Source organism: Callospermophilus lateralis, chromosome 4 (assembly GCF_048772815.1).
Source record: "Callospermophilus lateralis isolate mCalLat2 chromosome 4, mCalLat2.hap1, whole genome shotgun sequence".
NCBI classification, from domain to species: domain Eukaryota; kingdom Metazoa; phylum Chordata; class Mammalia; order Rodentia; family Sciuridae; genus Callospermophilus; species Callospermophilus lateralis.
In genome coordinates this window covers 270,114-284,879 of record NC_135308.1, presented here as the reverse complement: position 1 = coordinate 284,879, position 14,766 = coordinate 270,114, and the positions used below count along the sequence as shown (strand labels likewise).

The 14,766-nt window shown below is 37.5% G+C and overlaps 1 protein-coding gene across 1 annotated transcript in view; it reads left to right on the top strand.

The window, feature by feature from the left end:
- The window catches only part of LOC143397461 (uncharacterized), a 38,105-nt gene extending 23,730 nt beyond the window's left edge, over positions 1 to 14,375 (top strand). The window contains exons 2-3 of the mRNA XM_077109252.1: positions 8,738 to 8,835; positions 11,584 to 14,375. Coding sequence (XP_076965367.1) covers positions 11,875 to 13,053 — 1,179 coding nt within the window. The 5' untranslated portion in view covers positions 8,738 to 8,835; positions 11,584 to 11,874 and the 3' untranslated portion in view covers positions 13,054 to 14,375. The remainder of the gene's footprint in view (positions 1 to 8,737; positions 8,836 to 11,583) is intronic.
- Positions 14,376 to 14,766: the final 391 nt, after the last annotated feature.

Sequence of the window (14,766 nt, the reverse complement as noted above, 5' to 3'; positions counted from 1 at the left end):
ACTTCCATGTTTTCTGCTTTTTCTTTAATAAGTCCTTAGGAAAATCACTTATTATTAAACAATGTAGTGGGTTCAGAGCTTTCCTGCATTGAGGTAAGCTGTGTGCTAATAGAAACAGATTTCTGGGGCTGGGGATGTGGCTCAAGCGGTAGCGCGCTCGCCTGGCATGCGTGCGGCCCGGGTTCGATCCTCAGCACCACATACAAACAAAGATGTTGTGTCCACCGATAACTAAAAAAATAAATATTAAAAATTCTCTCTCTCCCTCTCTCTGTCTCTCCCTCTCTCACTCTCTCTAAAAAAAAAAAAAAAAAAAATAGAAACAGATTTCTGGTTCCACAGCCTATTTTGCTGAGGTTTTCCTACACTGAACAGAGACAGAGGGCCCCAGGGCCTGTGTGGTAAACATGGTGGTTTCTCTGCAGGTCGAAGGGGAGGGTGGGCCCATGCTTTTCTGAACTTATGCTGCTGTTTTTCATATCACAGAAATGCCGTGTTCTGGAGGCCTTCCCTAATGTTCCCACAGGGAGAATTTCACCTTCCCCACATGGCACTGACCAGCTCCTCTTCTTACCTGCCTGCCTACCCAGGTGATCTGGCTCTCTCCTCCTGAGAAGGGCCAGGGGTTGCACCTCTGGCCCTCCAGCAGAGTGGATGCAAGGCCATCACAGAACTCCAATTTCCTGCCCTCTGGGGTGATATAACATGTAGGGCACTGCCAGGGAGAGGTCTAAAATTAGTTCTCTGGATCTTGCCCTTGGCAAGCTGGGCAATCAGTGTCATTAAGGAAGTGGGTTATAGTCAGCCCAGAATCAGGAAGATCAGTAGGAGACCAAAATGAGATTTTTAGAAAACAATTCATGATAAGCAGAAAGAGAAAGCAGCACTCGCTCCTTACTTCGGTCTCTGTGGGTCATATGTGAAGCCAGTGCTGTACACCTTGTGGGCAAGTCCTTCAGTACATGTACAGTCCAGCCACCCCAGGTTCTCTTTTCCAGAGATTTGTGACCCCTCCTGGCTCTATCTACACTGTGACTGCACATCAGAGACAAAGCCAGAGGAAAAACCCTCTTGCTAAGTGAATAGTGACTTAAAACACAGTCCAAAGGCTGGAGGCCATGAAGGAAACCTGAGGAAGCTGGTAGCATCTGCTACCTCCAGCCACCTTGACAGAACACTTCTCTGTGCATCTTCCTTATCCCTGATGCAAGAGTGTGTAGGCCTGCAGCTTGTAGCGTCCATCCTCATCCTTTCCTTGTGGTTTTTGCAGAGTGCTGGAATTAACACTGTCTCCACCCCTCCGCGAGGCTGCTGCAGGCTGGGCTCTTCAAAAGTACGGCCAGGAAAACTGCATGGGCATCCATACTATCATCTCCTGGTGGGTTCTGGGCAGGACGGTTTCAAGGAGGGGCACACATCCCAACATCCCATATGTGTCTTCTGCTCCTACACTGGTGCCAGTGATTGGCGACATGCTCTGGGCAAACATTGTCTTGTTCTTTTACCATGTGCTGGATATAGACCCATGGGCTGTTTCAAATTCTGAGAAAATTTGCAAAGAGGAAGGCAGTGGGGACAGGAGTCATCTTCTACATTGCTATGAACTCATATAGTGAAGCCACATCTGGGAAACACTCTCTGGGGAACTTGCTATGAATGTAGTCGACTAATGAGTTTGTAAAGGATAATTATTCCTAGCTAGTACCTATCTCTGATAACAGCACTGTGCCTTCATTTCTCAAAAATTATTCAGAGATCACTGTGTCATGTGATCACTGGTCATCCTAAGATAGCTGTGTGGTAATTCTTGCCAATGCTGCTTAAAAATAAAATTTAATTAACAAACAAATTTATTAATTAATTAATGACAACAGGTGACCAGACTTGACCAAATGTCCATGAGGACTTGACCAAAGGCCATGCTAGCAGGCGACCACCTGGTGCTGGGCGCAGCCTGTGTTCTCCTGTCCTGCTGGATGCCAGGAGCCATGTGGAAGAACAGCTTTAATACTCACAGGGAACCTGCTCTGTTTGCCAGCTGCTCTCTGGCTTCCAGGCCCAGGTTTTCCCTCAAAGAAGGGAAGCTGCTGTCCAGAAGTCATACTTTCTGCTACAGTTTATCCAAACCCTCAGATGGCCATCCCACATGGAGGGAAACAGCAGGCTAGCAAAGCTGCAAAGAAAAAAAAAATATTTAAAAAAACTCACTCTGTTGGAAGGATGAAGACTGGAAAAAAAAGAAAGTGTTTGGGTCTCCACAGAATCGGCCCTGGGCAGGTCCAAAGCCCCTCCCAACAGCAGATTTCCAGGCTGGGCACATGGTATCAGCCCAGGGAACATGTCACAGGGAAGATTCTGGCCCTGCCTGGAGACTCTGGTTCAGCAGTCCTCAGTTGCCTGACAACTGTGCATTGAGGCACTTAAGGGATCTGAGGGCACATGCCCCTGGACACTCTTTAGGGGACACTTCCTTGGACCATGCACCCAGATGCTGAATGTTTTCTGAGGCACTGTTCTCTTCCAAGTAGGTGATATGTTTGTGTCCACCTGTGACTTTCTCACTTTAGGACTCCCAGACAATGTTGATTTCTGCTATGAGGTGTCCTCAAAAAGGCCATGGCAGGAGGCAGGTATGGCCACACGCATGAAGATGATGCCTCTCCAATGAGGCTCTGAGCTGCCCCTGCCCTGCTCACTCCATGTTCATCCCAGCCCCTCGCCCTCCTTCCAGCCCTGGTATCCCTATCACCTCTACATCTCTGACCATGCAGCAATAGGGCCCTGAGCCTCCCCTGCCTCTTCCAGACCACCATCCAGGAGGAGGTGTGGCTGCATCAGGTGCCACCTCTACAAGAGTCCTTCCACTGCCCTCCATCTCTATGCTGTGTCTTCCAAGTGGGCTCCTGCCCCTTATGCTACCACCCCCCATCTCTTCTGCCCTGTAGGAAAACCAACTCCTGTGGCTCTCAGGATGATCTGGCTGAGCAGAAGGTGGGAACACCACTGGAACATATGTATGACCAGATGCCTCTGAGAAAGCCCCAGTGATTCCTGTTGAAGGAAACCCCTCAGTCGGTCCACACAAGGCCCAGACAACCCCGAGGCTGTAGTTTTCTTGACCCAGACATCAGCCTTCAATGAAAACACAGGATGCCAAAGCCCTCAGTCTGGCAGCTTGCCCTGGTTCCCTGGGTGACAGGGCAGGTGCACAATGAAATAACTTAACACAGAGCTACATTAGGAAGACTGGTGGCCCAGAATGACATGAATAAACACTTCTCAGAAGAGGATATTCAACTAATCAACAAATATATAAAAATGTTCATCATCTTTAGCAATCAGAGAAATGCAATTCAAAACTACTCTAAGATGTAATCTCACTTCAGTCAGAATGGCAGCTATTATGAAGACAAACAACAACAAGTGTTGGTGAGGATGTGGGGAAAAGGCACACTTATACATTGCTGGTGGGATTGCAAATTGGTGCAGCCAATATGGAAAGCAGTATGGAGATTCCTTGGAAAACTTGGAATGGAACTATCATTTGACTGTGCTATTCCTCTCCTCAGTCTATACACAAAGTACTTAACAACAGCATACTACAGGGACACAGCCACATCAGTGTTTATAGCAGCACAATTTACAATAGCCAAACTGTGGAACCAACCTAGATGCCCTTCAGTAGATGAATGGATTAAGAAAATGTGGCATATATACACAATGGAATATTACTCAGTAATAAAAGATAATAAAATCATGGCATTTGCAGGTAAATGGATGGAGTTAGAGAAAATAATTCTAAGTGAAGTTAGCCAATCCACAAAAAAACAAATGGCAAATGTTTTCTCTGATATAACGTGACTTACTCATATTTGATAGGGAGGGGGAGATTGGGAGGAATAGATGAAGTCTAGATAGGGCAGAGGGGTTGGAAGGGTAGGGAGGGGGCAGGGGGTTAGCAAGGATAGTGAAATGTGATAGACATCATTATTTATAATACATGTATGAAGACATGAATTGGTGTGAACATACTTTATATACAAACAGAGATATGAAAAATTGTTTTCTATATGTGTAATAAGAATTGTAATGCACTATGCTGTCATGTATTTAAAAAATAAAAGCAAATAATAAAAATAAATGAAAAGTGGTGGCGTGGCTGCCCTCCCAGTTCAGTCTCACTTACACCCTTCTTAGGCTCTCTCACTCAAGCAAGGTCAGTGCTACAGCTCTTTTCTCGGCCTTTTACTGGCTCATAGGGAAAACAATCCTGTTGATGGGCTTTGTTTTCAAAGTGGGATCAATTAATGTCTCCTTGAGGTACTGGACATAAAGTCTCAGCAGACCATGTGGCTTGTGCTGTGTGACTGGGCTTCAGAAGCAGCACAGAGTATCCATGGTGAGCATAGCCATGTTCTGATAAAACCATTTACAAAAAAATTACTGTGATTCTCTTAGCCATCAGGAAGACTATCTGAGATATTAGAATCATGCTTCCTGCAATCTATGGAAGGCCACACATATGCAGCCAGAACATTTCATGTCACTGCAGTTGAAGGCTGGCTGTATTCCCTGCACCACAAGAAGACCAACATCATTTCTTTGCTGATTATAATGGTGGTTCTACTGTGGTAATTCATATGGTGGTTTATTTACTCTCCTATTCTCTTTCCAATCTTTAGGTGGAAAGAAGTAATATAATACAATAAGTGACATTTGCAAACACATGTCAGTGACATATAATGATGACATATAATAAATGCCAGATAAATGTCAAATGAGCAAACATTAACAGACATGGTAATGAGGATAGTGTGCTGGTGAACAGCCACCTGCAGCTGAAAGATGAAGCAAGCCCCCAATGCCACTCAGCTCATCAAATTCAAAAAGCTTTGCCATATTTCCAGATACTTCATTTGGACAAACAGTTCTCAAAGATACTAGTCTGTCATTTTCATGTTAGGATACATGATTATAAGTCATTAGGAGGTGGTGCCACAGTAAAATGTAGAAACACCCACAATTTGCAGATATTCAGACAAGTTGTATACTGCTGATCTAACTGTGTGCATGTACCTTGGTTTGGAAAAGTCTAGCCTTTTACAATCTAATTATTGTAGGTAAGATTTGCTTCTGATATGCAGGGCCTTGACTTTGGAGTCTGACCTGAAGTCATCCCAGGTCCACTCCTTTCTACAGCACAGCTGTTCATGCAAAGAATCTATTCATTGTTTCTTTCATGCATTTACTTATTTACCATTAGAGGTTGTTTATGGAGGGCCTGTTTGGTGTCAAGCTTCTCTGCAGACACAGGATAAACAAGGCCTCAAGTTGCTCCCAGCCCAGTGAGGAGACCAGTGTGCAAACTCAAACTTGTTAGCAAAATTTTAAAAAAAAAGAATTACTGTAGCATTCATTTCTTGAAATGTATACTCATAATTATATGAGATGCATTTTGTAGATATACATGTATACTATCATTATATATAATTAAAAAATAATTACTACATCTCACATTAACCACATTTATTTCAAATTAATTTGTCTTTTGAAAACACTAATATATGACACTCTTTGGATATATACATTTGGTGTGTCTTCAAATTTGTCACTTTTTGTATTATGTTCTTTTCTTTATTCTCCTTTTATAGGATTTCTTTTTCCGAATTATTGAGATTGATGAATTTTAGACACTTCAATTAAACAGTGTATTCTGTAGATTTTCTTTTTAACCTCAGATAAAATACATCCCACTTTTTATAAGCTTATTGTTATGTAAATGACTTCTAAAATCCTGCATGTATAACACCCTAAGCTGACTTTACTCTGGACTATTGATATCTGAGTGGAGGGGATCTCAAAGTAATCCATGGAAAAGGCAGAACTGGGATGGGTCAGGATGTGAGATTGGTGGATGTATTTGTGAAATAAAGGTAGAGAAAAAAAGTGCTGTGAAGGAAAGAGGGAAAGAATGACCAACTCAAGGGTTCAGATTTAAAATGTCTAATGGTGGATCAATGGTAGCATGAGGGCAAGGGGTAGTTTCTTTGGAGGCAGAAATAAGGTAGAAAAAAAAGAAGGTAACTCTGGCACAGTCCCCAGGAGAAAGAGTCAGATGAATGGATTATTTGTTTATTTCTTCCCTCCTTAGAATGGAATTGATCATTCACAGTGTATGTTTCAGTAGGTAGTATAAAACCATTTCCAAGTAGCTTTACCAATTTGTGTGGCCACAATCAACCTTTGACAATTCCAATCACATAAAATCTTTGTACTTTTTTGTCTGTTTATTTATTTATTCATTCATTCATTCCATTTTTTTCATTCAGTTTTGCTTTACTGTTATTGTGTATACACTCCTGGTGAGTGTACAATGGTACATATATATAACTTCTATAACATTAGACTAAAGTCAGCCAGCCTCAGCAACTTAGTGAGGCTTAAAAAAATAAGCAAAACCCTTTTGCTTTATAGAATATTTTATTAAAGGCTGAGAGTGTTTCATAGCAAAAAAGCATATCTGATTTCAATTTGTAGTATGAGAGAGAGAGAGAGAGAGAGAGAGAGAGAGAGAGAGAGAGAGAGATCTTGCAAAAATAAAAAAGTAATCAGTGACACTCTTAGTGTCAAGGACATAAATAATTTAAAAGTAATAGTGAGCTAGTTGGAAAACTCATCTAGGTTATTAACTGCTTCTTGGGGAAGTTAGTCTGCTCTCCAATATATAAAAGTGAGAGAGGAATTCTTTATTAAGTTTTGTATAAGAAAAAAGAGGAGTTTTGATACAGCTGTAAGTTGACCTAGACTGGGTCAACTTTAGTGGGTGATTAGGGTTCTGCTAAGATGATAGATCCTTGAATTATTTGGAATAATGTGATTTTATCTAGTCTAAATAAACAAAGATAAAAGTCTAATATAAATCATTCTTGGCCAAGGAAAAAACATTTAAATGAAAAGTAAATTTATGAATAAACACATAAAACAATATTTAAGAAAAAGTTAACATTCAGAATATTTATGCAATTATATAATCACCAGTAATGTAAAAACAATGACAACTAAAAAAAAAGTGAATTAATAAAGGAACAAATAAATAATGGAATAAATTAATTAATAAATGAATAACTAACAAGTGCAAAGATGTAATGTGACTGGAATTGTCGAAGTCAGCTTGTAGCCATGACAAAGTGTAAAGGTACATGGAAATGGTGTTTTACTACTTATTGAGACATACCCTGTGAACTATAAATTCCACTCCTAGGCGGGAAGAGTTGAACACAGAGCCCATTCACCTGGCTCTCTCACTTGGGAACTGTGCAAAAAATTAACTTTTTCTTTCCCCCAAATTTTATTGCTGCTTCCAAGAACACTACCCCTCTACATTCATACCATCATTGTAGACTTGTAGCATATGAACCCCTCTACTGCTCAAGTTTTTCTTTCTTTTATTGCTCTTTTTCTCCCTACTCCCATGTAGTCCACCAATACTTATTTTGTAACGCAAAATCTACATACTCAGCAATCTCCAGTCTTACATCTTATTATATGCATTTCCTGCCTTGTGTATGACCACTTTGAGATCCCCTCCATCAAGACATCAATAGTCCAAAGTGATCAGATTTGGGGTAAAATATGCAGAATATTAGAGGTCAGTTACACAATAAGAAAGCTCTAAAAAGTGGGCTTCATTTTAAGGATGAAAATAAAAAGAAAATCTATAGACTTCACTAGTTAAAATAAAGGATCCAAAATTTATGAGTCTCAATAATTTGAATTATACCTGTGAGTCACTTTTTTTGGGGGAAGGATATGGGGACATTGCTAATGAGTTTAAAGCTCAAACTGTTTTTTCATGAGACAAAGAACAGAAAAGTTAAAAAAAATATTAAACTTGTGATACCATTTTCATAAATAAAAATATAGACATATTTATTCAAAAATTGCATTAACCTTATAAACAGTTATAAGTGTCAATGCACTTCCCTCTGGGATATTATCCTAGTATTGGAAGAAAACTTTGCCTTAAAATAACCACATTCACTAACATAATAATAATAATAATAATAATAATAATAATAATAATAATAATAATAATAGATGTGGGGAGGATTTCAGGGTTGTGAAGCATACCTGTAATATAAGTTACTTGAAAAGCCAACATGGGAGAATTTTATACACTGTCTGAAGACATATATGTATAAATTATATATAAAAATGTTTATGGGTTCTGTAGTGAAGGGGCACAAGTCCAATACACAGTCTTTATTTTTGTTTTTAATATTTTTTTTTGTAGATGGACACAATACCATTTGTAGTTTGTTTGTTGGTTAGTTTTTTAATGTGGTGCTGGGTGTTCAACCCAGTACCTCACCCATGCTAGGGAAGGGCTCTACCCCAAAGTCCTTTACTTAATTAATCCTTTGGTGCGAGTGTATGTGTGTAGTGCAGGGGATTGAATCCATGGCCTTATATAAGCAAAACAAGCACTCTACTGACTAAGCTATATCCTCAGCCCTGATCTGTAGTCTTTTAACAATGACAGTGGAGCAGCCTGTCATTCAGCCTTTGATTCTGCACCCACTTGGCTCAGGTTGGAGGCAGTGCCTGAAGCCTTGACCAATCAGTCTCTTAGGTGAGAAGTGTCCAATCCTCACGCAGCCGGTGATGAGGGGGAGGGCTTCCACAACCTTCTGTTCCCTTCCCCTCAGGAGCCCACCATTTTTTTCAATCTTTGTAGGCTTTCTATGCTGGATCTGGAGCCCAGGTGTCTATGCTATGCAGAAACTGAAAACAAATCACAGGGAGAACGCTGAGAACCCTGAGAGCCAGGAAATGGTAAGTGTGCCTTGTTATCTTGAGACTGGGTGGGAAAGTGGCTTAAACTGACAGGAGTGGCAATGGTGGAAACTGGCAGTCCTGGCCAGGGACTCCTCATGGTCCTCTCCAGAGTCTTGTGGCCAGAGGGTCTCTCTGTGGTAGCTTAGCCTTCACCTCCCACTGACTAGTATAGTAAGGCTTATATCGGCAGTTGAAAACCTGGGCATTTTGTTCTATCATTGTAAGGTGTTTTCAGCTTCTTTCTAAAGCCCTTTGTGAGCTTCCATGTGCCATAAGTCCAGCATGTCTCCAGATTGTGTAGTAAAGACTGAGATAATTATCAGGAGAGAACCCCAAATCCATTTGTTGTAATCATGCATGAGATAGGCTGTTGATTTTAGGGCTTGTTACTCATGAGGGTTTATTTGTTTGTTCATTTATTTATTTAATTTTGTGTGTGTGTGTGAGTGTGTGTGTGTGTGTAATCTTATATATATTACCTAATTTTTTTGGTAATGGCTATTTGAGAATAAAATGTCTATTCAATGCAGATGACCAATTTTGAGTATTTAACTTTATGTTGTATACTGAGCACATTATCTGTAAATAAAACAATATTTAATGCATATTAATATGAGAGAGGCTAGATCTTTGTTTCTGTTTTAAAAGGCAAGTATTAGGATACAATTTTCTCACTCAACAAATCTTGTCCAAAAGGATTATGGGAAATTTCATGATTTAAAACTGTATCTTATTGATTAAAAATTTGTAAAAAGATGATATATAAAGGCAGGGGAATTATCCATCTTTAAACCAATAGGGCCTCTAGGAGCAGATCGTGCCTGGTTTCTTTCCATGCTCTCTGCTGGAACTGACTTGGCAGTTTCTTTTTTTAGATTCAATCCTGTTAGTAATTTTTTTCTTTTGTGTTGTGCAATAATGCATTGATAATGATAAATATTTTGAAGTGAAAAATTCATTATACGTCTACTTTGTAAGTTGTTTTCTATATTTCTTATTTTCTATTTTGATTAATGATTTAATTTCTGGATCATTGCTTTTTATTGTGGCATGCTTGGATTATATACATATATATATATATATACAATCCACTTCTCTTTATATATCCTTTAGGTTTTTAATTTTTACAGTACTTCACAAGTTACTTAGACTTGTCTTAAACTTTGTCCTGCTTGATAAGCCTCTCCCATATTGGTAGAGTTTCAGCTTTGCACACTAGGACTGCTCCTCTCATTTTTTCCTAAAGAATTATTCACATACTCAATTTGTGATTATTTATATTAATATTTTTGTCTCAATTTCACCCTCTAAACTTTCTATAAATAGTTATTTAGTGTTCTTTGAGTAATTCATAACTGCCAGTATCCTAATTTTCAGTTCTTAATTTTGTTTTTCTTTTTTGTCTCTTGGATTAAGCCATGCTTCTCTTTGTTTACATTTGCTGTATTATTTTTATTTGTTCATTAAAGGAGCCAACAGTAGATTATATAGTCCATTTTGGGAAAAAAGTATAAAAACTTTTATTTTATTTTATTTTATTTTTTTATTTTTTAATTTTTTTTATTGTTGGTTGTTCAAAACATTACATAGTTCTTGATATATCATATTTCACACTTTGATTCAAGTGGGTTATGAACTCCCATTTTTACCCCGTATACAGATTGCAGAATCACATCAGTTACACTTCCATTGATTTATATATTGCCATACTAGTGTCTGTTGTATTCTGCTGCCTTTCCTATCCTTTACTAACCCCCCTCCCCTCCCCTCCCCTCCCCTCTTCTCTCTCTACCCCCTCTACTGTAATAAAACTTTTAAATAAATAAAAATAGGCAAGAAAAGTGCCGCATCCTTGTAATATTTGCTAATTGGGAGGCCATCAAAAGTATTTCATGTTTGAGGTAAGTCATAGGAATTTAGAAACAGCATGACTCAAACAATGTTTAAAAGACTTGTGTTATAGTTCAGTGATATAGTATTTGGGGAGTTAATCTCAAGCACCACACATAAAAAATTAAACAATCCAGAAATGCCAGTGCTAAATATGTATCCATGAAAAATTAAATCAGAAAATTGAAGAGATACCTCTGCTTTTGTGTTTAAGGCACACATTGTTCTCAGTATTAAAGCTAGGGACTCAATGTAGGTGCCCATCAATGATCAAATGAGTAAAAATATTGTACTTATATACTATTATTATTTAGTTGTAAAAATATTTTGTCTCTTAAAGTGTTATAAGAAATATATGCACGACTTTGCATTAAGTGAAATGTAGTAGGCAGAGATAAAGTTGCACGAGCATTTGATTCACATGTGGAAGTCAGAAATTAAGTGAGTAAAATTTTGCTCACCATGTACTGTGTTTTTTGTAGGGTTGATATTATAGTCAAATTCACATATTTGTATTTTATTGAGCATAAGAGGGTCAAGAGTGTTGTTTTACCACATGGTGAGTGTATTATGTTCTTCATAAATGCTAATAGAAGGAATACAATACCTTGTAAGAACAAAACTGATGATTGTGTTAATTTATTCTTTTTTTGTGTTAATTTATTATATTTAGTCATTTTACCTTATATATATTGTTTAAAATACCATGATATATTTAGGAAATAAACAAACGTGTATTTGTCGATGAAAGAAATCGTCATATCACACGAATTTAAAAATATAAAAATCAATTTATTATACTTGAGTGTTATACATTGATTGGTATTGCTTTTTTAATATTTTTGTTTATTTCAGCCATAACTCCTCATGATACCCAAGAATGTTCACCACAGAAGGGCATAAAACATATACTTCACAAAGTGATAAGTGGGAAATATAGAAGTTGTGATCTTGACTATTTACAACAAAAGAAAATATGGAAAACTACAAGTGAGAGTGAACACCAGAAATCATAAAAAATCAGGCCTTGTTCATCACCAGAGAATTTATACTGGATAGAAGCCCTACAAATATAAACAATTTGGGAAAGCTTTTAGTTAAAAAAAAAAAGATCTTATTTATCACAGAAGAAACCACACTGGAGAGATGCCTTACCAAAGGGCAGAATGTGATAAAGTTTTTAAAGAAAAATCAATCTTTATTAAGCAAAGCAGAATTCACACTGAAGAGAAGCTGTACAAATGTGAAGAATATGGTAAAGGTTTTAGTCAAAAATTAAACCTTATTTACCAAAGAAGAATTCACCCTGGAGAAAAACCCTACAAATGTAGAGAATGTGGCAAAGCTTTTAGTCAAAAAACTGACCTTATTAGCCACAGCAGAACTCACCCTGGAGAGAAACCCTACAAATGTAAAGATTGTGGCAAAGCTTTCAGTCAAAAAGTAGGCCTTACTCGCCATAGCAGAACTCACACTGGAGAGAAGCCCTTCAAATGTAAAGATTGTGGCAAAGCTTTCAGTCAAAAAACAGACCTTATTTGCCACAGGAGAACTCACACTGGAGAGAAGCCCTACAAATGTAAAGTATGTGGCAGATCTTTCAGTCAAAAAGTAGGCCTTATTTTCCACAGCAGAACTCACACTGGAGAAAAGCCCTACAAATGTAAAGAATGTGGCAAAGCTTTTACTCAAAAATCAGGCCTTACTCGCCACAGCAGAACTCACACTGGAGAGAAGCCCTACAAATGTAAAGAATGTGGCAAAGCTTTCAATCGAAAACCACACCTTATTCGCCACAGTAGAACTCACACTGGAGAGAAGCCCTACAAATGTAAAGAATGTGGCAAAGCTTTTAGTCAAACAACAGACCTTATTCACCACAGCAGAACTCATACTGGAGACAAACCCTACAAATGTAAAGAATGTGGCAAAGCTTTCAGTCGAAAATCATACCTTATTTGCCATAGCAGAACTCACACTGGAAAGAAGCCCTACAAATGTAAAGAATGTGCCAAAGCTTTCAGTCAAAAAATAAGCCTTATTCACCACAGCAGAACACACACTGGAGAGAAGCCCTACATCTGTAAAGATTGTGGCAAAGCTTTCAGTCAAAAATCACATCTTATTTGCCACAGCAGAACTCACACTGGAGAGAAGCCCTACAAATGTAAAGAATGTGGCAAAGCTTACAGTCAAAACTCATCCCTTATTTGCCACAGCAGAACTCACACTGGAGAGAAGCCCTACAAATGTAAAGAATGTGGCAAAGCTTTCAGTCGAAAATCATACCTTATTTGCCACAGCAGAACTCACACTGGAGAGTAGCCCTACAAATGTAAATAATGTTGCAAAGCTTTTAGTCAAAAACCAGACCTTTTTAGGCACAGCAGAACTCACACTTTCTACTGGTTGAACTCTGCTTTCTTCTGGTTGAATATCTTGAGCCCAAAGAATGTAACCTGGGAGCTAAAAGAAGTATGACATAAATGAAGAGGTCCTTTTTGCATAAGGCAAATTGCACTTTTTGTATTTGATTTTTCTGCTTGTGAAGATGTACACTTCTCTACCTACAATGGTATTATGATTGATGGTGACTTGTGTGAATACACGAGGCTTAAAATACAGCTACATGATTTTGAGTCCTTTCCCTGGTAAAAAATACTATAATTTGTACTCTAATAGGAGACTCAAAATGGTGCAAGACAAACCTATTTTTTTTTTAAATCTGCCTCTTTATTCATGGTATTCTAATGGTTTTGATCTTGTCAGTTCAGACCATTTCTGATTAATGGGTATCATCAAGATGTAGTCACATATTCAAATTCCCTCTGTGATCAGTAGCAATTCTTCCCATTAAAAATCAAAACATTCTCATAGAGTCTTTGCTATATTTTAAAGATCCACTCTTGCTTTTGCTTTACTAAACAGAATCAATTCCACATAGTTGAGTCCCAAAGTAAATGGCAATACATTAATCTAAGCACTGTGAGGAATATAAGAAATACTAAATATCACCTTTGAAATATATATAAAAAAATAAGAATCATAAATTCTAAGCCATTACCATCTAAACTATACCAGGGCTTTTAAAATGTAATCTTAGAAGTTCTACCTACTCTCATAGTAAGAGGCCTTAGACTCAAAGTCATTTTATCTTGTTGTTTTAGTCTGTTTTATAATGCTATAGAAAAATACCAGAAATAGGCCAATGTATAAAAAGAGATATAAATGCATAAATTTGTATAATCTGTACAATATGGTAAGTGGTTTTTCATGTTTTTAGCTACAACTTATTGAATATTATAACAATATTACTATGTGGATAAGATGTGGGTATGATGAACCAATAATAAATAAAAATTGCATGCTGCATTGTTAGTAATTCACCAAACAATTTTTTCAAAAACAGACACTCTGATGTGTGGTTTTTATCAACTATTTTATTATGAATGAATGAAGTTAAGTAAATGAATAATTAGAACTACATACTTGCTTAGGGTGCCTATAATCCATTGTTAAAAAACCTTTAGCTATATAAGATTTTAATACTGTATCTCACATTGTGACTTAATGGAATTTTGATTAATAATGCTGAAGTCTTTCATTGAATCTTATATCAGTTTATGAAATAAACACGCTATATATGATTTCTTCAATTCTAAGTGTCTTATGTTTTAAGAAACTGTAAGGACAATTCAAATTAAAGTTAACATACTAATACCAATAGCAGAAGCACCACAGGAAAAATTAAAACAAAGAATTGGGAGATTCCACCATTATAGATGTAATTTTCTCAACATCTATTCAATGTACCTAACCCAGTATTAATACCAAAATTAATGAGAAACCTCTTTTCATGCTGAGTGTGCATGATGCTATTATATAAAATGAAAACAATTGCAAATGTTTCAGAGATGCATTTTACAACATTAGTTGAAAACACAATTGATTGATCAGTATCTCACTGTGTTTGACCACAGCAAATACCTTCTCAGTGTTCAAGATAAATGGGTAAATATTAAAAAAAAATCAACTAAA